The sequence below is a fragment of the Dysidea avara genome, chromosome 9 (genome assembly GCF_963678975.1).
Source record: "Dysidea avara chromosome 9, odDysAvar1.4, whole genome shotgun sequence".
Lineage (NCBI taxonomy): Eukaryota > Metazoa > Porifera > Demospongiae > Dictyoceratida > Dysideidae > Dysidea > Dysidea avara.
The window spans coordinates 13,132,909-13,159,801 of record NC_089280.1 but is presented as its reverse complement, the minus strand read 5'-3'; the positions used below and the strand labels follow the sequence as shown (position 1 = coordinate 13,159,801).

The window sequence follows — 26,893 nt, the reverse complement described above, 5'->3', positions numbered from 1 at the left end:
TGTATACTTGGCATCTACATAATATGTGTTATCAGCAGTACTTATTATAGCTAACATCAAATATTTAATCATGGTAATAGGTAAATAATGTGTGTACATGTGTGCACTACCATGTGGGCTAACGGTACCAGCCCTGGCTCCTTGCCACATGGCCCCAACCATGTGGTGGAGACCAGGCAGGGTCGGGGTTCCCTTGAGTAGGCCTTGCAAGTAGGTTAACACCGGTACCATGCACACAGAAGAGAGTCAAGAGACTCACGTTCCCTGCTGTTGTTGGTGGCACATCCATCCTGCTGTTGTTGGTGGCACATCCATCCTCCTTGGGAATCCATTTATTCATCTGGCCTAAGCTTAATTTTCTCGGCATCTCTAGGCCTTGGCTAGGTAGGTGGGTGTCTTCCAGGATTGGGATTGGGGACTGGATTGAAGAAAATCCTGGAACAGGCACTGTTGCAGTCAAGAAGTGTATATACATCAGGCTTGTTGTAATTACCCACTGAAAGTAATCAGTACAATTACGATTACTTTTTGAAGCCAATCTAATGATTACAATTACAATTACTTCAGTATGTAAAATAATGATTAATAATTACAATTACTTTTCAATCACTACTGTACATGTGGAGTTAGAGCTGGGTGATATACTGGTATTGTTAATAATCTGTGATATTTAAGTCATACTACTTTTGATACTGCCTGCTTTTTTTAATACCGCCATACCATCTGGGCATTATGGCCTCCCTGTGGGCTAACGCTTGTTTCATCCCATATTTAGAAGGTAACCAGACATGTGATTATTAATGTTTGTAGGCAGGTGCTGATGTAGTCAGCTAACCAAACCATGTAAACAAGTTTGTTAGTGGTAGTTTGTACCTGAGGCTTGCTGATCTACCATGGGTATTTGGTGCTTTTTTTGTGGTAAATGACAGTTACTTTAATACCAATAGCTTTTACATTAATACTGTGATATTTAGTAATATCGTATTATGGAAGGTATACCGTTTGCTATTTTTCAATACTGCTCAGCACTAATTGGGGTACAACAATAACTTACTTACAGTTCTCCAGCATTAATCTTAAGGTACGTCTATTAACTCTTCAAACTTTTTTGGTAATAGTCTACATATATTTTGGTTTGAGAACATTGCCACTATGGTTGAATACACACTCAAATGGTGCAGATGTTGCTGCTATTCTTTGCTATTGTACTTAAAATGGGGTATTTATTTGCTTTTATCTTCCAAAATTTTAAAGGGCTTTCATCCTTTGTAAACTCTGTGTCATCCAGATACATTTAAATGTTTCTCTACTATTGAACATTATGTACTCCATGGGTATCCCACACTGTACATAAAATGTTTATAACTATATGGTCAACAAATACATGACATATAATTTCAATAATTTACTGTAGCTACATGGGCCACATGTTATACACATGGGATTGTGCACATAGTATAGTCAAGTTATGGAGTAGTACTTTTATATAGCATAACTTTGATTACTTAAATTTAATTACATAATGATTATTGACTGAACAGCTAATTACAATTACAATTACCATTACTTTTATACTCAGTGAGCAATTACAATTATAATTACGATTACTTGAAAATTGCTAATGATTAGTAATTAATTACAATTACAATTACAACAAGCCTGATATACATGGACTTAAATAAAAGACAAGTTGTTTTCAAATAGTGTAGCTAGACACTTTATAGTATCAGTGTTGGGAGTAACGCGTTACGTAATATTATTACTTTTGTGGTAACAAAGTAATATAACGAAATACGCTATGAAAACAGGTAATATAACGCAAGATACTTTACTTACAAACGTAACGCGTTACCTAAGTAATATAATTACTGTAACGAGTCTAATATGACGTAATATTATTACTAAAAGTAACGAAGTTATTAATCTCGTTAGTAATCCTCTGAGTAACGCCTAACCACAACGAAGTAACGAGGCCTATTGAATGAAGCTTATTTACTAGCTTCTTACTTATAACCAAGATTTGCACATTGTCCAACAACGCAATCATGTCACGTGATAAGGTGGTAGTTTCACACGTGACAGCTTAAGGCTGTGGACACAAAGTAATATAATATGTAATATTATTACAGTTACTTTATTTTATGGGTAATATGTAACTGTAACTAAGTAGTTCTGTTGCAAGTAATATTTAATATGTAACTAGTTACTTTTACAAAGTAACTTGCCCAACACTGTATAGTATAGTCCTTGGTGTGGTACAACATTTACCCAGAATACTGTTATATTATAGTGCAATTATAGAGCAGTAAAACATAACCACTAATATAGTTATATAGCTGATCTTGATTAAGTGGGGGTGGGAAGGAGCTTGAAAGGGAAATAGTGCTACAAATGGTTGTCACTACATCTGATTCAGTTATTTGATATGTTTTTGTGACTGACAATTGCAATGTGGTTTTTTGATTTGTTAATCATCCATTTTATGAACAATATACATATATGGCTATAGCCTGATCTGACATGCACGGTTGCATGTACACTATTTGTTGCAATGACATGACTACAGGACAGACTCATTAATGTGGCTTCTACACAGGTTGGTTTGACATATATACCAGTTTGCATTTAGGTGCAGCATCTAAGTAAATAAATAATGGTAAAACCACTTGATGCTTTAATACAATGTCGATGCCCTTTTTTTCAAAATTGGTCATTGTACCACTTGAATGAGGCTCCTATTGGAGGTGTGCATTCAGAATTTAACCACGTATCTATGGTAAGCAAATTGGTAGTATGGCCATCACTGTTACTGTTCATCAAATAATGGTGGATATAGTTGTGTCCACAAGGGTATCAACTATCAAAAGTGATATTTGTAAAAGTTAGATTTAAACGGCAATTTGACATGGAGCTTGACGTTCACTAAAGCACATTGTGGTAGATATATAAAGAATTATAACACCTTTGGTGCCTCAATGTATTATGTAGGTGCAAATTTTGAGGCAATATTACATTTTTATAAGGAGCTGCATGGTTTTGAATACTTTCAGTATGATGACAATATTAACTTTGTTATTATTATTTACAACTTCACAATTACAACATGAATGGTTTGACCAAAGTACTTATATACCATGCAGGTCTATATATTAATATAGTTCCATGGTCAGAAGACAAATGTTGACAAAACATCCAGCAGTGATGATGACCTGTCATTGTCTCCTGTAACAAACCACAGTGTAAATTAACAGATTTCTTAGCAGTCATGTATGTACGTACCACTTCCAATAGACACTCGATGAGTTACTTGATCTGTAACATTTCCATCTTGTATTGTAAACACCTGACACTGATATTTGCCTGCCACTTTCACAGAATGGACAGTGAGGTGGTGTGTTGTGCCTTGTTGTGACCTAACACTTGGTGACTCAGAAACAGAGCGATCATCATCATCTGTTTGAATCATGGAATTTCTGTGAAACCATCCCACCCAGTAGTGATTTGGATCACCATCCACTTCACATGATAAAGTGATGGGTAGACCAGGTCTAGTAACAGTAGCATTAACTGGTGGACTGATTATTGTTGGTTTGGATACCACTGTAAGAAACAAAATGCATATACCATGACTGTACCAGTTGCTGTTTGTATACCTTTAATTTGTTTAGTTGTCTTTTTAGGCTTGTTACTGCTGTACACGTAGCACTCCAAATCAAAAGACACATTGCTGCTTAAACAAGTGATATTGAAATTGTTAATGTTTGTGCACACTGCTGTTGCTCCACCAATAGTACAATTTTGCCCCATTGTGCTGACATGTATGTACCTTAGTTTATTAGCTCCACTGAAGATACAACTTCCATTCACTGTTACTCCAGCAATTACAGTGCTTGAAATGTTAAGTTCAACCTTAGCATCACCTAAACAATGAAATATTGCACATCAGTACTATGCATACTAAACTTAACAATATCTATGCACCTTTTGAAATGATAAGTAGTAGAAAAATCAGACTTGCTATAGTTGCAATTCCAGTTTTCTCCATTGAATATTGCATAACTATGATCATAGCTAAATTGTTAAGATGGCATACAATATAAAAATGCAGCTTTTATAGCTGCTTGACTAAAGTGGTTGAAATTATTATTCATTGGGTGCTATTGTTCCAGAGTCACACCCTTGCAAGAAATTCTTTGGGAAAAACAATTGCTCATTCGTACATACTTTTGATAGTATGGTAAACGGGGTTTACAAAGACGTATCAATTTAACAAACATGGATGTTGCAACTGACATTACATAAACTGCAATAACAATACCACAAAAAGCAGCACATTGTTCTAAGTCCTTTGTGTTAATTTTGAAATCATGGGAGTGACATTATGAAGGAAAGAAGTAAACAAACAAAGGTGGTATTAGTAAACAACATGCAGAGTTGGGGAAATCACTTCAAAAGTGGACGTAGTATTACTAATGATTGGTTTTAAAATTATCTAATCCAAGACAGCCAAGCTGTAAATAAAAAAAAATTGAAATCCGAGTTGGCAGACAAGAAATGGCTGTGATGGTATGTAAACAACTAATAATGACAATTCAGGTGAATTTCTAGGACTCGGCAACAAATTCACCTGAATTTTCATTATTAAATTTTTTTCCATTTACAGCCATTTCTAGGCTGCCAACTTGGATTTCACATTTTTCATCATGGATTTTTGTGGACTACATCCTTTTTAACAGCTTGGCTGTTTTGGATTAGATATCACTTCTTTTTGTATTTGTATACTTCAAAGCAGGCGATAAGCCGGTGACTTCCTTGTACAGGATGATTTGTTTGTAGCTGAACTCTCTAGGAAGTAACATTTTTTAGCTGAATTCTGTACTTGGTGACTTGTTTGTAGTTGAACTCTCTACAAGGTGACCTGTTTGTAGCTGAACTCTCTACAGAGTGACTTGTTTGTACTCTCTACAGATGATTGTTTGTAGTTGAATTTGCTACTTTGTGACTTGCTTGTAAGTTAACTTTCTAAAGGGTGATTTGTTTGTAGCTGAACTCTCTACTAAGTAATCTGTTTGTAGCTGAACTCTTAAGAGGTGACTTGTTGTAGCTAAATTCTCTACAGGTGACTTGCTTGTAGCTGACTTCTCTACTGGGTAACTTTTCATAGATGAATCTTGCATTATAACTCAATGGCTTTTACTCTGATTCCTCTGTACTATTCCATGGGCTTTCTATGATGATTGGATTTTGAAAATCCATCTGCATATATATGTGACTGGATTTTGGAAAATCACCCTTATGGGTGCATTGTTGATTCAGAGAAAAATGTATTTTCAAATAATTTTAAGCATTGTAACTCACCAGCCTTGGTAGCTACACGTATGGATTTTTCACCAAAGATGGAGTAATTCACTACCTTTAAGAGCATCTGGTGGCCAAGGTAATCCTTGTGGAGTTTCCTACCATTTTAGATAGGTTTTTCAACAGTGTTTATGATTATGATTAAAGTACTAGTAAAGGCAGAGCCTGTATACCAGATCAGTAACATATATATATATATATATATATATATATATATATATATATTATTTATATATAATTATGTAAAAGCAAATCTAGAGTTAAGTAAGTACCTATCTAGTAAGGTCACTTAAATCCATTTACAGAATTAGCATCAACTACAAATGGTGGCAAAGCATTCCAGTCATTAATCAACCAATTGAAAAAGAAATTGGATCTACAGTTGAGTTTTGAGCAATACATGAACACTTAAACTGATGTCCCCTGGTGGTGGTAGTGTTTGAGTAGGAATATAATGTAGAGAAATCTGAGCCAAAGTAGTAATTAAGGAGTTTGTATAATAGAATCGAAATCTCCTCTGTGGCATCTATGGGCAAGAGATTATGGTAGTTGAGGTGTAGACAAGCGCTTACTGTATGACATATCTCTCAAAGCTGGAAGCAATTGTGTGGCTCTTCGCTGAACTTTCTCAATTTTTCTTTGATCAAGGATAAATGAAGGTCCCCATACTACATTACAATATTCAAGAGTAGGACATACCAAGGTTATAAATAGTTTTACTAGCATATCTGAGTCTAGATAGTCAAAAGATCTCCTAATTAAACCTAGTAAATGGTCGGCTTTAGCAGCAACATCTGTGGTATGTGTATGAAATTTAAGCTGATGGTCAAAGAGGACACCAAGGTCTTTGTGGGACTCAACATTGACAATAATTAGCTATACCATTCAAGTAATACGATCTGTAGCGATGTACTGGTAAAAAGTGTGAATTCTTGAATTTGCCAAATGTTAAGCTTCAGCTGCCAACGGATTGACCATTCATAGAACTAATTCAAGTGTTGCTGTATCACGAGTCCTCAAAAAGGGGTGGAGGGTTGGGGGTGGTGGGGTGGGCAAGAGATTGATTTTAAAATGGACAAGGATGGTAATTGAAGGAACCAGACAACAAAACAGCCCTTCAGAGGTAAGAAATAGACCGAAATCTCACAAAACAGACATGCAACACACATTCAGCTACCTGCTCGTCTGTCCAGAGTGTATAAACCCCACCTAGAGCACTCTGTTGTTCACAGACCTGCACAGACATCTGGCATGGTTATGTAGGCCACCAGAAAACAGTCCACCAAAAGCAGACCCAACAAGTTGAAGGTGAGTTTAATATGGAAATTGATAGTGCAGCAACTTCAAGTTGGTGTTATCTCATTTTAGGCTCTTGCACCCATGTAGTTGATTTTGCTAAATCCGGTCACATATTGGTTTTGAGCCGGCTCAATTATCTAAGAGGTGTCTGGTAGGCATGAAATTAATAGCTGGTTGTTATTCACGAAATTTGGTTGTGTAATTGTGACACAGTGCCACACGGTAGTATGTCGTGCGGCCCAAGAAGCCGGCGCGCCACACCGTGAGTATATTACAGGAAGAAAGAAAACGTGATTTTCACACCTTTGTAGCTCAGTGATCCCTTTTTCGATTGAACCCAAATTTGCTACAGAAGTGTCGGCTAGGTAGGGGAGTCCACATTCCAAATTTTAAGAAAGTCGCTCCAGCCATTTCCGAGATACGAGCGACCAAAGTGTGGGTTTTTTTTCTTTGTTTATTCTTCTTCTTCTACTTCGTAATTCTTCTTCTTTTCGCACACTTCACAAAATCCATTATAAAACACGAATGCGTACCCCAATCTGAATGAAATTTGGTACACTTAAAGGGCTCATTATGGTGAATCTCAGTACCAACTTTAGTAGAAATCCGATGAACATTCACGGAGTTATGACCGATTATTTGCATAAAATAAGATCGAAGGTCTGCCAAGCCCACAGGGTAAACCCCTTGAAGGAATGAGCTGAAAATTGCTATGTAGATGGAGTAATTATCGTAGGAGTGCCTTTTTGTGATTTGAAAAGAATCGAGATAAAGACCATGGAGATATTACACAAATTCCAACCTGTGTCACAATTACGCGATCGATTTTTATGAATAACCGCAAAACTATTAGTTTTCACGCCTACCAGACAAACCGCTTAGAGCAATGAGCTGAAGATCAGTATGTAGTTGGAATAATTATCATAGAAAGTACTTGCAGTAGTACTGAAGAATAGGATTACAAACCACTGACTTATGATTCGAAAGCCAACTACGAGTAGCAAATGCGAGATCGAGATACTCTAATAGAACAGTCACCCTAATAGAGCATTCAGCTACGTTTATAACTTACTCCATTATAGAATTATATTACACTGCAAGTTATTCTATAGGGAATTCAGCTACGAACAGTTAATCTTATAGACAATTCAGCTACGGCTCCTACGAGCAAGTCACCCTGTAGTCTCGCGTGGCCAGACCGCTTTTTTCCGTATATTGGGTGGGGGAAAAAGGGTCTGGTGCAACTCCAATAGCTGTTTACTTTTGAGCCGTCCCCACATTCCGGGGACGCTAATTGAATAACAATGGTCACAAAAGAGTGCCATGACGTCAGTAAAACTATGAAGTGTTTCTACACTGCTGCTCCGGTTGTGAGTCTTGTTACACGATGAGGATTAACTTTCAAGACGCTATAAAAGAGACATCGGAGCAAATTAAGATTCGTTTAAAGGATAAACAGATCTCTAGTTAACTGACTGACGTCATGGCACCTCCTTTGTGACCAATGTTATTCAATTAGCGTCCCCGGAATGTGGGGACGGCTCAGAAGTAAACAGCTATTGGAGTTGCACCAGACCCTTTTTCCCCACCCAATATACGGAAAAAAGCGGTCTGGCCACGCGAGACTAGTCACCCTGTAGAGAGTTTAGCTACAAATATGTTGCTGTAGATATTCAGAACATTATAAGTCACACCGAAGAGAGTTCAGCTATAAACAAGTCACCCTGTAGAGAGTTCAGCTACAAAAGTCACTCTGTAGAGAATTCAGCTACAAACAAGTCACTGTGTAGAGAGTTCAGCTACAAAAAAAAACTACCCAGTAGAGAGTTCATCTATATAAACAAGTTAGCTACCCTAAAACTCTGCTACAAACAAGTTACTTTATACAATCTTCAGCTACAAGTAAGTCACTCGGTAGAGAGTTCAGCTACAAACAAGTTATTCTGTGGTACAAGCAAGTCACCATGTAGAGAGGTCAGCAACCAATCAAAATGTAAAGAGTTCAACTACACAAACAAGTTATAACTCTATAGAGGGATCAGCTAGAAACAAGAGAGAGCTCAGCTACAAACTTAACAGATCACACTGTAGAGACTTCAGCTGGAAACAAGTCACCCTGTAGAGAGATCAGCTAGAAACAAGTCACTCTGTAGAGAGATCAGCTAGAAGAAGTTACCTTGTAGAGAGTTCAGCTACAAAGAAACTACCATGTAGAGAGTTCAGCTGCAAACAGATCACCCTGTAGAAAGTTCAGTGATGAACAGATCACCCTATATAGAGATCAGCTAGAAGGATCACCTTGTAGAGAGTTTAGCTACAAACAAATCACCCTGCAGATAGTTCAGCTACAAACAAGTCACCCTGCAGAGGGATCAGCTACGAACAGATCACCCTGTAGAGAGTTCAGCTACAAACAGATAACCCTGCAGAGAGTTCAACTAGAGTCAAGTCACCCTGTAGTGAGAATCCTGTAGAGATCTAGAGTTCATCTACGTACAAGCAATTCACCTTGTAGAGAGTTCAGCTACATTTCAAGTCACCCAGTAGAGAGATCAGCTGTAAAAAAGTTATCTTGTAGGGATTAAACGATATGTAATAAATATGTATTATACGTATATATTGTTTGTAGATTTACTGATAAAATCAGAATTAAAGTATTTATAAAATCTGCTTCATCTTTTTCTTCTTCCTGTGATAAAGAAAAAAAATATAGGTTAAAAAGCCCCAAAGTCATTCACAGGCTGGCTGTGGGTATGCTAATACAAAAAGAAGTGAAATCTAATCCAAAACAACCAAGCTGTAAAAAAAGAGTGCGCCCCCCCCCAAAAAGGCTATTGTGGAAAAAGATGAGAAATCCAAGGTGGCAGCCAAGAAATGGCTGTCATGGTAGGTTAATGGCAAAAATTTTAATTACGACAATTCAGGTGAATTTGGTGCCAAATCCTAGTGGAGGAGGCAACACAAATTCACCTGAATTGTCGTTATTAAATTTTTTACCATTAACCTACCATCACAGCCATTCCTTGGCCGCCACCTTGGGTTTCACATCTTTTTTCACAATAGCCTTTTTGGGGGCTGCACTCTTTTTTTACAGCTTGGCTGTTTTGTATTAGATTATAGTATAACAAGTGCCCTCTTACGTACTTTCATAATACAAGATATTATATTTCTACATAAGTTCTTATAATAGTGTATTATAAAACAAGGTGCTTCCCTTGAAATTACCACCTACTTGAGTGTGTCCTGGATGACAGTTGATGTATGCATTATCAGCAGTACTTATGTATTTAAATCATGGTAATAATAATAATGTGTGTGCATGCACTATATAGCCCCTGACTATGTGGTGGGGACCAGGCAGGGTCATTACAAGTGGGTTAACACCATGCACACAGAAGAGAGTCAAGAGACTCAGGTTCCTTGCTATTTCAGTGGCCCATCCACCCTCCTTGGGAACCCATTGATTCATCTGGTCTAAGCTTGTATTTAAGTCACTCAGCATTTCTTGGCTCAGTATAGTGGGTTGGCATTTCCCATGGCCAGAAGAAGGTTGAAAAAAATCCCAGAACAGGCATTGCTGTAGTTAAGTAGTGTGTGTGGGCTTAAATAAAAGATTATAGATCTTTAGTGTAGGCATTAAAACAGAATTATACACATAACCTTGATTGAGTGGGGGTGGGAAGGAGTGTGAAAGGGAAATAGTGCTACATACACATGGTTGATATTAAATCAGTTGTTTGATATGTTTTTGTAACTGCCAATTGCAATGTGTTTTTTTGACTATTTCTACTGTGATGATATCCATCATACAGTATAGCTTGACAATTGTATGTACAGGTATATATATATATATATACTATTTGTTGCATTGACATGACTACAGTACAGACTCTATAATGTGGCTTCTACACATGCAGGTTGGTTTGACATATCAGTTTACATTTATACAGTTAAATGCTGCAGTGTTTATCACCTTACATGTAGTTCTAAAATCAATGTGGCAACTATTCAGAGAATTTGACCTACCACTTGATGTTCAAAAATGACGTTGATGTCCTTATTTTCAACATCGATTGTTGTACCACTCAAATAGTTGTGTCCATGAGGACATCAAAAGTGATATTTGTAGCAGTCAGATTTAAAATGCAATTTGACATGGACATTAGAACACATTGTGGTAAATATATAAAGAATTTTAACTCCTATGGTGTAGTCTCGCGTGCCAGATGGTTTGTGTGGGGGCGGCAAATAAACCGTCTGGTCACTGTTGCACACTTTCCGTGAACTCACTGGAATGCAATTAGATTACATCACGGCATTGTTTTGCGCCAAGGATGATGTAATAATCGTTCCAATCACCTCTGTGAGCAGACAAAGACGATAATTGTACTGGTATTGTCCTGGTGACGTATTCGAAACATTGCTGAACGTCTTCCTCAACAATTCCGCCGTTTCACAAATCCGTAGTGAACCATAATCGTTCTTATACCAACGCTTTTAAGAGCCCTGTACTAGGGAAACAAAGATCCTAAACCCATGGCGTTGTTAAATTTTTGAAAAAGTAATCTGTAGCCGAGATTCAGTTCTTTATTACACGAAGAATTTGAATTATTTTGTATTTGTATTTGTATTTTAAGGATAAAGGCTTATGCCTGTACATCCATAAACAAAATTAATAATTATTATGTACTTAGCTATTCTAATTACTATACAAAATCAAATAAGCAATTACTGTAGTGTCTGTCCAGCAGTGTTTTAAAATCATTGACAGAGGGAGAATCAACAATAGATTGGGGTAATGAATTCCAGTCATTGATTACTCTGTTACTATAAAAATTAGATCTTGTATACGAATTAGTGTGATGTTTGAATAATTTCCTTGTGTGACCTCTTGTTACAGTAGAAGTGGATGGGGTAAATAAATGATTTTCTATATCATAACTGCCTTTGAGAATTTGGTACAAATATATCAAATCACCCCTTCGTCTACGGTGTTGTAAAGATGGTATGTTTAGATGTCTTAATCTGTCGTAGTATGATAAATGGTTGATAGATGGAATCATTCTGGTTGCTTTACGCTGTATTCTTTCAAGTTTTTGATTGTCAAGTGTGTAAGAAGGTCCCCATATGACATTGTTATATTCAACAATTGGGCGGACAAGTGTTTTATATAGTTTTACCATGACATCAGAGTCCTTACACTCAAATGATTTACAGATGAGACCTAGAATCCGGTAGGCCTTTTTAACTACCATATCTGTGTGAATGTGAAATTTTAATTTTGAGTCAATTTGTATGCCAAGATCTCGAATGTTGTCCAATAGCTCCAGCTGGATTCCTGCTATAGTATAATTGCCGGTGTATGGAGCATTGCCGATATGTAAGACCTTGCATTTTAAAATATTAAAAGATAATAACCAACGTTTTGACCAGTCAAGCAAGATATTTATGTCATTTTGCAGTACAAGGCAGTCTTCAGAAGAACGGATGGTATGATAGAGCTTTATATCATCTGCAAACATCAGTAACTGACTGGAGACAAGTGACGGCAGTTCGTTAACATATAGAGAAAACAATAACGGACCAAGTATTGAACCTTGTGGGACACCGCTGGAAACCTGTACCCAAGATGACAAGACACCATTAATTTTAACACATTGACGTTGACCCGTAAGAAAACTTTTGAACCAGCTCAAAAGTTGACCATTAATTCCATATGCTTGAAGTTTCAATAAAAGTCTAGTATGTGGGACGCTGTCAAATGCTTTTGAGAAATCAAAATAAACTACATCAGTAGAGAGGCGTTCATCGAGTGATAAGGTCCAATCATTTAAAGCATGTAGTAGTTGAGTACAACATGATCTTCTAGGAACAAACCCATGCTGATTAGGTGAGAGTAAGTTATTGTCGGAGAGGTAATTGGACAGAGTATCCTTTATAATAGATTCAAATATTTTAATGACAATAGACGTTAGACAAACAGGACGATAATTATCTACTTTAGTCTTGTTACCTTTCTTGTATATAGGTGTTATGTAACCAATTTTCCAATCATCTGGTAGTACACTACTTTCTAAAGATTTGTTAAAAAGGATAGACAGAGGGACACATAACTGATCTGCACACTGTTTGAAAACCTCCGCTGGCCATCCATCTGGTCCAGGTGCCTTACCAGTTTTAAGAGAAGCCAATTTTTCAAACACAATAGATGGATCTATGGTAATACTGGATAATGAGACATCATCACTTTTGTCTATATTAAAGGTTGGTGCTGTACTTGGGTCCTCATTTGTAAAAACGCTGGAAAAGAAATTGTTAAGTGCATTGGATTTATCTATATCTGAGGTATAAAGTTTGCCATCAATTCCTTCAATATTTCCTAAAGCTGGTCGTGTCTTCATTCTATTTCTTGCATAATTCCAAAATGCTTTTGGATTTTCCTTAACATTGTTAGCAATCTGTCTCTCAAACTGTTTACGTAAGTTGCGTGTAAGAGTACGCAAGGCATTACGAGCTTGAGTGTAAGCAACATGATCAGCCGTAGATTGTGATCTGGTATATCTTTTCCACAAACGGTTTCTTTTGTTCTTTAAAGCTTTAGCTTCTCGAGTAATGTAAAGGTTGTTCTTTTTTCTTGGGACTGACATTGGAATACATTCTTTTATATAGTTATCAAACATACCAGAAAAGTGATCCCAAGCACTATTGATGTCAAGGTCCTTCAGAACTTCTTCCCAATCAACTGAAGTAAGTAAACTATTGAGCTTGTTAAAATCAGCACGATATAAATTAAACCTAGGAACTGGTCTATTGCTCCTCTCCACATAGCATGAGTACTTAAAATGTAAACAAACATGATCACTAAGACCAAGGCCTGGTTGGTACAATATTTGGTTAATCATGTGTTCTTCATTGGTGATAACTAGATCTAGGGTGTTAGGAGTCTGGTTCAGTCTGTATCTTGTAGGTTCATTAACATGTTGGTAGAGGAAAAGGTCATTTAGTTTGTCAATAACCTGCTGGGCACAAGAATCACCAGTATGACCTATGTTGTTGGCCCAATTGATGTTACTGTAATTAAAGTCACCACAGATTAACAAGTGAGAACAAGATTCAGCTGCTACACTAAGTAAGTCACATAGGGATTTTGTACTGGTAACAAAGTCAGCTGTAGGACTCCTATAAATACATCCAATACTCAACAAGTCATTATTCAGTAAGGGAATTGACACCCACAGATGTTCTTTAAATTGAGTGTCAAATGATAGTTCAGTAGCATTTATCATGTTTGATACATAAATTGCAATACCACGACAGTTTGAAGATCCGAGATTGTGAAGGGTTGGATCAAAATTCAAGAATATGCTAAACCCTGGAATATTCAATCTTGCTTCATCGATAGGATTCGTTTGGGCTTTGGGAATAACTTCGGTAATTAAAATAATATCTGGTGGGTTATCAGCAATCTGCATAAGGAGGTCATCACGTTTATTTATAAATTGATCACTGTTTGTATACAGAATTTTGAATTCATTACAGTAAGTACTAGAAGCTAGTCAATTCTGGGTTTCTGAGCGCTTTTGGTGGTTAGAATTAGGTTGAGAGTTGTTTCCTTGGTTGCCACGATAAGGATGTTTGGTAACTATTACTCCATTCTGAATTGTCAAGTTTGGTTCATTAGCAGCCTTTCTACGTTTCAATTCTTCAACTAATTGCTTGTGTTTGGCTCTCTGATACTTTGTCATGTCTGCTGAGATGTAAACATTTTTATACTCTTCGTGACGTCTAAGGAGGTAAGATCGAGATGTAATAAATTCTTTATCATCAACATCTTCAAGGGAAAGGAGTAGAGGTCTAAGTTTATTTTCTGCCTGTTTACCAAGTCGTCTGTGAGAGACTACAGAAATATCAAGCTTGAAAACTGTATTGCAAAGGTCAATAAAATGCTTCTTATCATCTGATGATTCAGAGAAATTATAAACAATCAAGTTGCTCTTTCTACGCTCCCTATCGGCTAATTCATCGGCAATGTCCTGAGCAGAGGAAGCAGGGGGTCGTGGTACTGAATGAGACCGAAGTGAAGCACTAGTAATAGTTTCTGATGTAGTGGTAATCTGTTGTTTTAGGTTGTCATTGGAATTGCAGAGGTCGTCAATTTTAGCAGAAACTTCAGAGATAATTTTGTGTAAGTTGAGTTGTTCAGTTTGTAGTGATCTAAGTGAAGGCAAGTCTGCATTGTCAGATGATAAGGCATTAAGGTGGTCATTCAACAATTTTTTGTTGACGGTCAGACAGCTATGTAGCTTGCAAAAATACACCACGTTCTCAACTGAGCCAGTTACCTGGGTAAGCAATTCATAGTCTTGTTTGCTTATACCTTCGCACGATGCATGAACCCAGGAATGACAAAGGTCACACTGTATTGCTTCACTTCTTAATGTACACTTCTTACTACAATAGCCACATATATTTACTTTCTTACTTTGTTGGAAGATTCGCGAGTCCGTTGGTGTATCATTCGGTCTTTTTCTCTTTGCGGACGATGCCGAGGCGTCATCGCTATCCATATCAGTGTCGGACGGTAAACCGGACATCTGAGCAACTCCAAATGAAGCCCACACGAAACAGCTTTACACTATAGACGGTACAACAGCAAACGAAATACACGAGATAGTAAAATTCAAACCTTTAAGGGTACCGTTATCAGTAAATAAGTTTCGCCACGGTACAACAGCTTGTTTGTTTAGAGAAGACGTTCGCAGACAAACCACCAATAAGCGCGTCTTTTTTTTATTAGTGTTTGTTTCGTCACAGAGTCCGCGAAGCGATCTGATTGGCTCTGCCAACATTCCGGCAGTGGTCCCGAAATTGTGCAACAGTGACCAGACGGTTTATTTTCCGCCCCCACACAAACCGTCTGGCACGCGAGACTACCTATGGTGCCCGAATGCATTATGTAGTCACAAATTTTTGAAGCAATAAAAATACATTGTTTATAAGAAACTGCATGGTTTCAGTATTATGACAGTGTTAACATAGTATTAATTTGTAGTGATGCACCGATACCACTTTTTCACTACCGATCCGATACCGATATTTTGCCCCACAGACATTTCTCCCAAGAAACACCTAGCTACTAAACTCATTTGCTAATCCCATCAACTGCAGTTTGCTGGTTTTGTGGCTATCAATTACGCGAAAATAAGTTAGTTATGGCTTCAATGAATCTTATTTCGTGGCTTACTTCCTGAGTTCCAGAGGCGTAGCTAAGGGGGGGCAAGGGGGGGGGGGGGGGGGCATTTTCCCCCCCATCACTAGCTAAATGATTTTTTTTAACCTTCGTCACAAGTTTACCAGTATTAAACTGACACGCAAATGACTATAAATTATGTACACTACTACGCGGTATCACCAAGGGTTGCTAGTGAATGCGCACACACAACGCTCTTGAATCCATCGAACGAAAATATTAGAGACATACTTCTATATTTAGCCTAGATAACTCGCGTGATAGAACATTTTTGAATCTAAAAGAGTGACCTCGAGAGTGACCCGCTTCTCCGCGGCAGGAGTCACAACTCACAAGTGACAAAGGAGACCAGATGACGCTACGAACCTACTGCCTACGAGGTGATAAAGTGTTTGCTAAATAAATGTAACTACCAAGTTTATTTTATCGAGTCAATTACACTGGACCTTTGTACGCACGGCAGTGCAGTCTGTTTTTACTTTGTCAGTCAGTCAGGTGGATCAGTCAAGCCTACAAGTTCTGATAGCAAGACAGGTGGGATTTCGTGCAATACATGGCTTTTGAATTTCGCCGAGTGAAGTGAGTGAATACGTCATCCTGTCAGCAGAGTGCTAGGACTGCAGCACAGGCTGTGGCTAACGTAAAATAACTTGTATTTGCACTGAAGTATTAACTCTACCGGACTGTGGATGAATTTGTTGGAGTACAGTTGTGGCACGTGCGATGATGCTCGACGAATATAGCTACCTCGATTGGAAGCAGTCAGTGCTGAAGTAGTTACGTAGCTAGTTATTTAGGTTGTAATAATACAACACCGTATGTTGGCTAGCCCACCATTGGGTCATTAGCCGTTTTTGCAATCATGAATGATTTTGAGTGTTTTGTGGGGGCGTGCCTGCCCCTCCATCACCTTCTGGCTAGCTACGCCCCTGCTTACTTCAGTTTCCACTGTACTAATAATGCTAGTAGCAGGCTTCTGTTAAGGAATTCACAGCTTTGCTCAACTCCGTTCAATGCGTTATATACGCCGCCATCTTTATAAGTAATTAAATGACGTCATTTAAAGTATTGGTTGGTATCGGACATTTATAGCTTTACCGATACCACCAAAATAGGGCCGATACCAATACTAGTATCGGTACCACTATTAATTTGGTTAATATTTACAACTTTACAATTAATACATGTCATTGAATGGTTTGACCAAGTACATATATACCACAGTTTAGTTCATGATCAGTAGAAAAATGTTGATATAACATCCAGCAGTGATAATGACCTGTCAATGTCTCCTGTAAAAAATCAATATAACTTATCAGATTCTTAGCAGTCATGTATGTACGTACCACTTCCAATAGACACTTGATGAGTCACTTGATCTGTAACATTTCCATCTTGTATTGTGAACACCTGACAATGATGTTTGCCTGCCACTTTCACAGAATGGACAGTAAGGTGGTGTGTTGTGCCTTGTAGTGACCTAACACTTGGTGACACAGAAACAGAGTGATCATCATCATCTGTTTGAATCATGGAATTTCTGTGAAACCATCTCACCCAGTAGTGATTTGGATCACCATCCACTTCACATGATAAAGTGATAGGTAGACCAGATCTAGTAACAGTAGCATTAACTGGTGGACTGACTATTGTTGGCTTGGATACCACTGTAAGAAACAAAACGCATTGTACGTACCATGATTGTACCAGTAGCTGCATGTTTGTTACCTTCAATTCGTTTAACTATCTTTTCATTGTTCCTGTTATTGCTGTACATGTAGCACTCCAAATCAAAAGACATGTTGCTGCTTAAGCAAGTGATATTAAAATCGCTAATGTTTGTGCCCACTGCTGTTGCTCCACCAATAGTACAATTTTGTCCCATTGCTCTGATATGTATGTACCTTGGTTTATCAGCTCCACTGAATATACAACTTCCTTTCACTGTTACTCCAGCAATTACAGTGCTTGAAATGTTAAGTCCAACCTTAGCATCACCTAAATAATGAATGTTTCACATCAGTAATCTATGCATATTTATTCACCTTTTGAAATGATAAGTAGAAAAACCAGACTTCCTATAGTTGCAATTCCAGTTTTCTCCATTGAATATTGTATAACTTTAAATTATGATCGTGGCTAAATTGTTATGATGGCATACAATGTAAGAATGCAGCTTTTTATAGCTGCTTGACTAAAATAGTTGCAATTATTATTTATTGGGTGCAATTTTTCCTGTGTCACATCCTTGTAAGAAACTCTTTGGGAAAAGCAATTACTCATTCGTACATGCTTTCGATAGTATGGTAAATGGGTTTAAAATGACGTAATAATGTAAACATGGATATTGCAATTGACCTTGCAAACCACAATGACAATACCACAAAAAGCAGCACATTTCGTTTCATTGTTCTAAGTCTGTTGTATTAATTTTGAAGCCATGGGAGTGACATTATGAGGGAAGAGGTAAACAAACAAAGGTGGTATTAGTAAACTACAAGCAGAATTGGGGAAGTCACTTTAAGACTGTACATAGTATAATATTACTATTGATTGGTGATAAAATTATCTAATCCAAGACAGCCAAATACACATGGGTATAGTAGCAAGTATATAAAGCAGAAGTTATAATTATATAAGTATTTTTTATGCGTTTCAGGACTGAAAATTTTTTTGTAGCAAGAGTACATGTACTCTTGGTTGTATGTACAAATATCTACATCATAGTAATAAAATCTTTTCTAAGTGGTCTACACTGATTAAGACCTAGCTGCATGTAGGGATCAGTGACAGTCATGAGTTCAACTATGAACCTAAAGTAAATTGTCATAATTATAAGAATGACATACGTAGAAAAAACCAAGTGAATTTAATTTGCAAATAAAATGAATAAATAAAATTAATAAAACTCTTAGCAGGTTGCATAACTAAGTGTGCCCATGGGTTGGAGCTGCAAATGCAAGTTTTCATTCTCAGTGGAGGATTCTTAATAGTGTTATATACTGTGACTGTTTTATTAGAGTATTGGACTGACTGCTCTTGAAGAATTTTGATCTTGTGTACATAGAATTTTTTAGAATACTTAATCATTTATCTACTAACAACCTAGGGTTTATACCAGGGAAATCAATGCTCCAGACAGTTACTTCTGATATTGAGCTATCTTACTTGTCATTTAGATAATGGGTAGCTATTCTATCTATTAATTCAGACTTTCGACAAGCCTTTGATGCTGCATCTATGTAAATTGACATCATTTGGTATGTATTCATGGTAATCTCTTAAAATGGATTGAAAGCTTTTTGTCTAGTAGAAAACAACAAGTTGTACTAAATGACTATAAGTCTTGTTCCCTTGTTCCATTCCAGTTACATGGTGTCCCCCCACTCTGTACTGGGCCCCAATGGCGGATCCAGGATGGGCCCCAAATGTACCCCCTCTCCCCCCTCCCTGAGAAACAGCCATACTTCTTTTGTTAGAAATGATATACACCAGTGACTTTGTCAGACTAAAATCAATTTATAGCCTATAACTCATGAAAACTGCACTATTTCCTGCAAACTCACCTGAAACCAAAGTTAAAACCAGCTGTCAAATTGTCACCCAGCACCTTTGTACGTACTAAGTGTCTGTAAAAACAATTATCATGTTTGCTGGTGCTGTAAGACTTTCATGGCTTTTCAAACAGCTTTTAAGATTTCACAAACATCTGCAAAGGCCATAATGAATGTACTAAGGAGTGATGATTGCTACTTAATACTTTTAAAAAATACTACCAACAAGAAAATCTGCTCCCCAACCACCTACAACTTAGCGTGTCTGTGGCCCTCCCCTTGCCAGCTCCTGGATCCACCCTACTATTTACAATGATTGTGAATGAGATATGTTTACTGATAACATGGAAAATTTTCATGTCATCAGCAAAATAGGAAGACTACACACACCATGTTACAGAATGACTTGGATCTACTCCACAGATGGAATTAAAAGGCAAGCATCTTCATTTCGGCCCAGTTCACCATCAGCGGAATACTAAAATGACATTCATACATCCACATCAGTATACTTTTTGACAAGCAGCTTAAATTTCATGACCACATTACTCAAGTTACCACCAAAGCTGAGTATCTGGAATGATAAAAAATTTTTAAAACTTTTTGACTTTATCATGCTAACACATTTGTTTAGTACATGTTCATAGAATACAGTAATGCTATTTGGGGTTCTCATTATACTCAACTGAAGATGCAACTAAGAGCTATATACCTCTTGTACAACTACAGGATAAATCCTATGCTGAGAGATTGACACTATTATCACTACCATTACTCCAACATAGACATCTGAGGAGTGACCTAATTTAACTTTACAAAATTTTTAACAATTACCTAAACAGAGATTTCACTGATTTATATACTTACTCAACTATCTACTACTTACTACCAGAGGGCATCACTTAAGGGATGGTCAAGATTATTGTGTAGATCAAATTACTTTATTTAATAGGATCACCGATGATTGGAATAGCTTAGCTACCTACTTAGATATGTTGTAAATAGTCCATCGATTGATACTTTTACATAGTTGCTAGATGATTTTTGTACAAAATACACAACTGTGCCTCAGTTTAATTATGATCATGATTAGACAATGGCATTCAAAGAATGCTTTGATATTTGCAGTGTTTAGTGACCTGTACACCAGGGGTGGATTAATGGAGAGGGAGAGAGGCTAAGGAGGCTGTAGCTCCCCCTTTCCTTTCCTTCTAAGCTAGGCCATACCTATTTGAAAAGTTGTTCTTCGGACCCGACCGACCCAATTTTATGCAGATTTTAATTTAGAAAAGAAAATAATTAGATCATGTGACACCTTAAAATTGCTGCAAAAGATCGAGATACTCTAATTGAACAGTCAGTTGATTTCAAATATAATGCTAGCTATCTGTAAACGTAAAACCAGCGTGTTCTTCATGCATCCCTGGCAAAGAAAATCTATGATAGCATATTAGCTATGTTTATCCGTTTTTCATTAGGAGAGATTTGATAGGTCTGCATACAGCTTTAATGTGATTTACTGATCTACTATTATGGCTTGTAACCAGCATGTACATATCTAAAAATAAGAATATTATAAGTTAGCTAGCTGGGTTTTTTTTGCCTACCGACTGATCCATTTTGTTGATTGTAACTTGTAAAATAAATCCGAGCAACAACCTTTCAAATAGGTATGGTCTTAGTATTTGGCCAATAAAACCCTAAATCTTCTATGTGCATCAAAAGCATTCTTATTTCAGGAACTATGCATCACTACCAACACAAACAATGTCTATGTAGCTATAGCTATTGTTCAACTCTATTCCAGGAGAGTAGAGTTTCCTTTTCCTCCAAGAAAATGTTTCGATTGTGGGTTGCATCTTTAGTACAAAAGTTTAATTGTGGGTTTTGTTTTATTCAGATAATTGAGTATTTTCCACTACTGTACGTAAGGAAATTTTGATGCAAGAAAAATTTGACGAATTCAGACTTCAGCAGATTTGACGAATAAAATGTTGACGAAAATCAAGAAATTGTAGGCAAAACCTGTACTTTTAAGGGCGCTTATAAACATTTAACGAATTTAAATTTGACGAATTATTATTATGATTTTGCTGCTGAAAGACATGGATACAAACTGGGGGTTGGTAAAAAACTACAAGGCCGGAGGAGACGGTCCGGTTGGTCAGGCCTGAGCCGGACCAATAATCTGGAGTTAACCAACTAGCTGACCAGCTCGAACTACATTACTCTCATGCAATCTTTGGACGATCACATCTACATGTAGCTACGTACATTTTACAGATGTTATTGAAAATGCATGACACGAGTAGTCACCTAGTTTCTCAGCCTAACTAAAGCACAGAACTACACGTATAGTACCTCCAATTACCTTACAGTACAGCTACGTATCTTTTCGTACAGAAATGATTGTGGGTTCTACGTACAGTATCACGTGTGCCGACAGTTGGCATTTATCACGTGCAAGCGGGCAGGTGCCTTCTTTGATTCTAAACCAGCACACTTATATCACAGTTCAATCTTCATAAAGTAATCATTAGCATTCCTTGGCTTGTCTCTCTTGGCTTCTTTTACTGGGCGAAGGACTGGCAGTGACAAACCAGATGACTCATGAAGCTGTACACCCATACATTACATGGTGGCCATCTGGATGAAATGTTGAGTAGAAATCACTCCTCTTCAACTACCCACTCGTCCTGTCGAGATACTGAGCAAATTCTCAGTCTCACCCACATCGCGCCATTTTCGAATACTGATTGATCTCGTGACTGTCCACCAGTATATGTACGTGATGATTCGTTCACTTCATACAAACCAGTATAGTAGTATACTGTATTTTTGTAGCTGTGTAGCTTTTTATTGTAGCTGTGTGAATTCACTGTATAGTGATTATATCCTAGCTAAAGGGGGCCATGCTGCATGGGTTCCCTGTGAAATTTGGGGGGAAAGTTGCAATTTGCTAGCTAGTTTTACTTTAAAATTTAGCATCAATCTTAAATTTTAAGGCATTGTCAAGCCTTTAAATTGCAAAAATTCTGCAGCTCCTGGGGGTTGCACCCCAGACCCCCCTTGAACTTCTAATTGCCGGCTATAACTAAATGAACCATACAGAAAGTTTCATGCTGTGTCCCCTGTAGCTATGTCAGGTCTACAATTATACATAGTATAGAAAGTCTGAAGAACAACAGATAGGCTTGAGCATATTTATATAGCTAGCTAGCAGTGAAATATCACTAAAATTGCATATCTGAGTATCTAATTTTCAAAAATGTCCTGTGGGGGGGCATGCCCCCAGACCCCCCTAGAATGCTTGTGCTTCGCACTTCGCAGAGTGTGCTTCGCACACTGTGCAATATCTCCTCTCTCATTGGCATGTATATAGTAGCAATTTCAACATTATAGTCAATGGCCTGACCAACTCTATTTTCCCTCCTCCGGCCCTGAACTAAACTAGACTATAAAATACAGCAGCAATTAAACCGATTCGTCAATTTTTTTTGACGTAAAAATTTCCTTGCGTACGGTATGGCTATAAGAGGTGATTAGTATGGTTTTTATATATGATTCAAAGTGTTAGTTGGCTTAATTGATCAAGACACAATATAGTGTGTCGTGCGGCCAAGTACAGCCTGTGCGGGCGCGCTACAGACAAGTGTGTATTATACAGGAACCAAGAAAACGCCGTTTTCAAGCATCCATAGCTCGATAATGGCTGGACGGAAATTAACCATTTTTGCTGTGGAAACTCGGTCGATTTACTTAAAAGTTGGAGGGCAGAAAGAGCGTAATACTGTACATTTGCAGTCCAATTTTTTGGTAGAGATTAGACAAAGAACAAGGGAGTTACGGGCGATTTTTCAAAATTCCAAAGGTGATTGTTGTCACGCCTCCAGGGTAAACCGCGTAATAGAATAACTTGAAGATCGGTCTGTAGATAGAGTAACTATCGTAGTGCAAACCTTTTGTGGTTTGAAATCACACTAACAATCATGAAGTTATAACAAAAACGCCAACCATGTGTAAAAATCGGGTGGGGACTATTCTACGGAACGGAACGGAACGGAACGGAACGGAACGGAACGGAATGATGGACTAAACCACGGAACGGAACGCTTTCTAAAATTGAAGCTTGCAACTTACCATTGCTGAAACTTCCCTTATAAGTTAGCAGTGGCATCTCCAGTGGGTGATTAAACATAAGATAAAAAGAATTAACGGATCGATTGTGGGTTTTTGTGGTTGTCATTAGTAACGAAGTATATTGTGGGATGAGCTGTATCAGTGATGTTCATCCATACGGAAGGGAACTTTATGTGAGCTGTTTTTCTTATTTAGACTTTAGAAACAGTCTGGGCCGGTCTTTCAAGTCATAAGTCAGTGTATAAATAAAGCAAGCAGGAAGATACTGGTAACAGGAAAGAGCCAGCTGAATTAAAACTTGAAGAATTTTGTGCAGTGTGTGAGGAGCAAATATTTTGGCAGACCGCAAGGAGGGTATATTCTGCAAACATCACTGAAGTGTATGCATGGAGTTATTTGTATATTAACAGCTGGTGCAGTGGACTAATGCCGTATTTAATAGTGAGCTGATTTTATCTGTTGCACAATTCAAGGATGTGTCTGACTGCTAGCCTTGAATCAGGCTAAATGCCAAAACTCCAAGATCAGCCAAATCTCTATTATAAGTCGCATTTGAAACCATGCCCGTAGCCACCAGGCAAACATGATATGGACCAGGATGTGTGTGTAATTTCAATGTATCTAGTCAGACCTGAAATGGAACACTCACATTAATTACATACCACCTAAGAATCCTAGGATTTCTTAAGTGTAACATTTCACATGCTTCACTTCAAACAAAACAGGTTAAATTTGTTCGTCTATTTTCAAGTGATTCCCAGTCCAGCTGGTCCATGAAATTACAATGGGATCACATGTATTTGTTACAGTGCGGGCTGTCCTGTGTTGGATCTACTCTAGAGTTGAGATTTCAAGGTAGACTCACTGCCAATGTACTGACACTAGTACTGTTGTAGCATGTTTAAGTGGAGGACAAATGAAATAGTAATTTATGTATACAAATTTTTCATAATGAAATTGATATCCCATTTTGATTTGTACTTCCACTTTGCAACATATTCAAGAACAAGAAGCTACCACACTTAATCTCCAACCACTGTCATTAATTAACCAAGATCTCACTAGTCTGTAATTCACCTTACTGTAGTGATTTTATTGATTCATCTGTATGTTTTCTTCATTTTCCTTTGAAGTTGTACCAAGAGTTCATAATAAGGTGGAGAGTGTCTAACTTGAACACATTCACCAAACACCCTGCTTAAAGTAACACCTCGGCCTTATTTCAGAACAAAGGCTTTACCTTCTTCAGCATCACTAATCAACAGTTTTCTATCCCCCAGTAAAGGTGTTGATTTGATGAAAGGTGAACTTTACGCAGGGTGTTTGTACAGGCCATACTGAGAGTTAGACACTCTCCTCCATACAAATCAGTATTACGAACTCTTGGTTGTACAGTATAGGTAAACAAAGATAAGTTTCTCTCCCATCTTATTCTAGGATTTCTATTGACAAGGAAAATTCAATTATTTGTATACAGGCTCAAAATTGAGAAAATATAAAGAAAGTGAATTAGTATTATAGTCAGTTTGCTTTTGGATATTTAATGTCTCCAACCACAACAAAAATTCGATGAATCCATGCATCTCATCACCGGTCGTCTGAACATTCTGAAAGTGATACCTCACTCAATCAACTATATAATCTGTTTATTAGACTGAATAAAGTCATGATTACCTAAACAATCAATTAATGTTTTATAATTATCCTATTCCATTTTCCTGGAGGTTCCCTGATAAAATGCAATTTCAGCAATGATAGCAGCAAGCCAAGCTGCAAGTTGATTCAGAAAGCATTCCATTCTGTAAAATAGACCCCATCCAGAATTCAACTCAGTATTCAGGCTGAGATATCTGACAATAGTCCACTACTCTGTTAATGAATCATTGATGTTCACACAATATAGCCTCCTTGAGGTATCTGAATGTTTGCTCCTCACACACTGCACAAAATTCCTTTAGATTCTGCTTAGACTGAGTTGATTCAGCTTGTCACCATACTTGTTTCCTTTGTAGTGTAGCTATACACATACTGATTTATGCCGATTAGAAAGGCTGGGCCTCAGACTGTACATTCTAAAGTCAAGTAAGTAAAAATAACTCACATATATACTAGTGAAAACAAATCATGCATTAGTTTCCTACTTGATATATCCGAAGATGAACACACTGAGTCAGCTATTCCCACAATTAGTACTTCGTTACTAATGACAACCAACAAGAACCCACAATCGATCCTTAAATTCGTTTTATCTTTCTTGGGTAACGTTTGATTACCTGCTGGAAGTGCCACTGATAACTTGTACAGCAATGGTAAGCTGCAAGCTTCAATTTGAGAAAGCATTCCGTTCCGCAGTTTAGTCCATCATTCCGTTCCGTTCCGTTCCGTAGAATAGTCCCCACCTAAAAATCGCATGATCGAGTTTTAGTATTACTTTTCACGCTTTCCAGGCAAATAGTTAATGGAATCAGCTGAAAATAGGTAGAGGTAGAATAATTATTTTACAATGATCTTTCAATAGTTTACAAGGGATCATATGAGAAACTACTGAGTTACACTACGAAAGTCAACTAGGTGTAACCAGGAGCGTAACCAGGATTTTTTTGAAGGGGGTTCGGATTTAAAGTGGAATGTCTTAAGGGGAAGGCCTGAGTGAATGAAAACGATGCATACACAAAACGTGCCCTTAAGGCAATAATACAAAAAAGTTGATGTTTGTGCTTCTAACTAGCTAAAACCTCGAGTAAAACCTACACACTGCTGTTTATGCAACTTATAGAAACTATAGCTCAGTAAACCTACAGCATACTGACAGCCAACTTCAATTTCCTAGCACACGGAAGCCCTCCACACTCGTTGGCAATATGCACTACAAAACAAACATAAAATTAATATGCCACTACTCCACATTAATCTATCACTTACGCCACTGCGGCCCCCTTTCAAAAATTCCTATACTGTCCGCCCCTGTACACAGGTGTCTTACTGCGGTTAGCCACAAAATTTGATAAACAACTTAATTGCATAATTTGTGGGTTACTAACAAAACTCCAGTTACAGGGGCCATAGATATACTGGGGTTAGTATATCCATGCAGGGGCCATTCCTATAAGTAAGACATGCATTCATGATTGCCGTGGACAGCTAAAAATACCCCGGTCTCACCTCGGCTCCGCCTCAGTGATTAGGTAGGTAAGCTAGGTCATAGTATATCTATGGCTAGGTCCTCGGTGATTATTACATCATTCAATCAGACTGAATGTCTATAACTACTAATAAGGGGGTGTCCCAAAGT

General features: G+C 37.6%; 1 protein-coding gene across 5 annotated transcripts; it reads right to left on the bottom strand.

Moving 5' to 3' along the window:
* Positions 1 to 3,087: 3,087 nt before the first annotated feature.
* Positions 3,088 to 26,863, bottom strand: LOC136267378 (uncharacterized). 5 transcript variants are annotated; one of them, XM_066062495.1, is made up of 6 exons: positions 26,524 to 26,572; positions 26,401 to 26,467; positions 17,953 to 18,046; positions 17,636 to 17,905; positions 17,254 to 17,574; positions 17,078 to 17,199 (listed from the first exon to the last, which is right to left on the bottom strand). In XM_066062495.1, exons 3-6 carry the CDS (start codon positions 18,011 to 18,013, stop codon positions 17,144 to 17,146), a joined length of 708 nt encoding a protein of 235 aa, XP_065918567.1. In that variant the 5' UTR covers positions 18,014 to 18,046; positions 26,401 to 26,467; positions 26,524 to 26,572; the 3' UTR covers positions 17,078 to 17,143. The 5 variants fall into 5 exon arrangements, with proteins under 5 accessions (XP_065918566.1, XP_065918570.1, XP_065918567.1 ...); XM_066062494.1 differs by lacking the exons at positions 17,078 to 17,199; positions 17,254 to 17,574; positions 17,636 to 17,905; ... (1 more) ...; positions 26,401 to 26,467; positions 26,524 to 26,572 and adding exons at positions 3,088 to 3,222; positions 3,280 to 3,600; positions 3,654 to 3,920; positions 3,982 to 4,071; positions 15,140 to 15,446; XM_066062496.1 differs by lacking the exons at positions 26,401 to 26,467; positions 26,524 to 26,572 and adding an exon at positions 26,764 to 26,863.
* Positions 26,864 to 26,893: the final 30 nt, after the last annotated feature.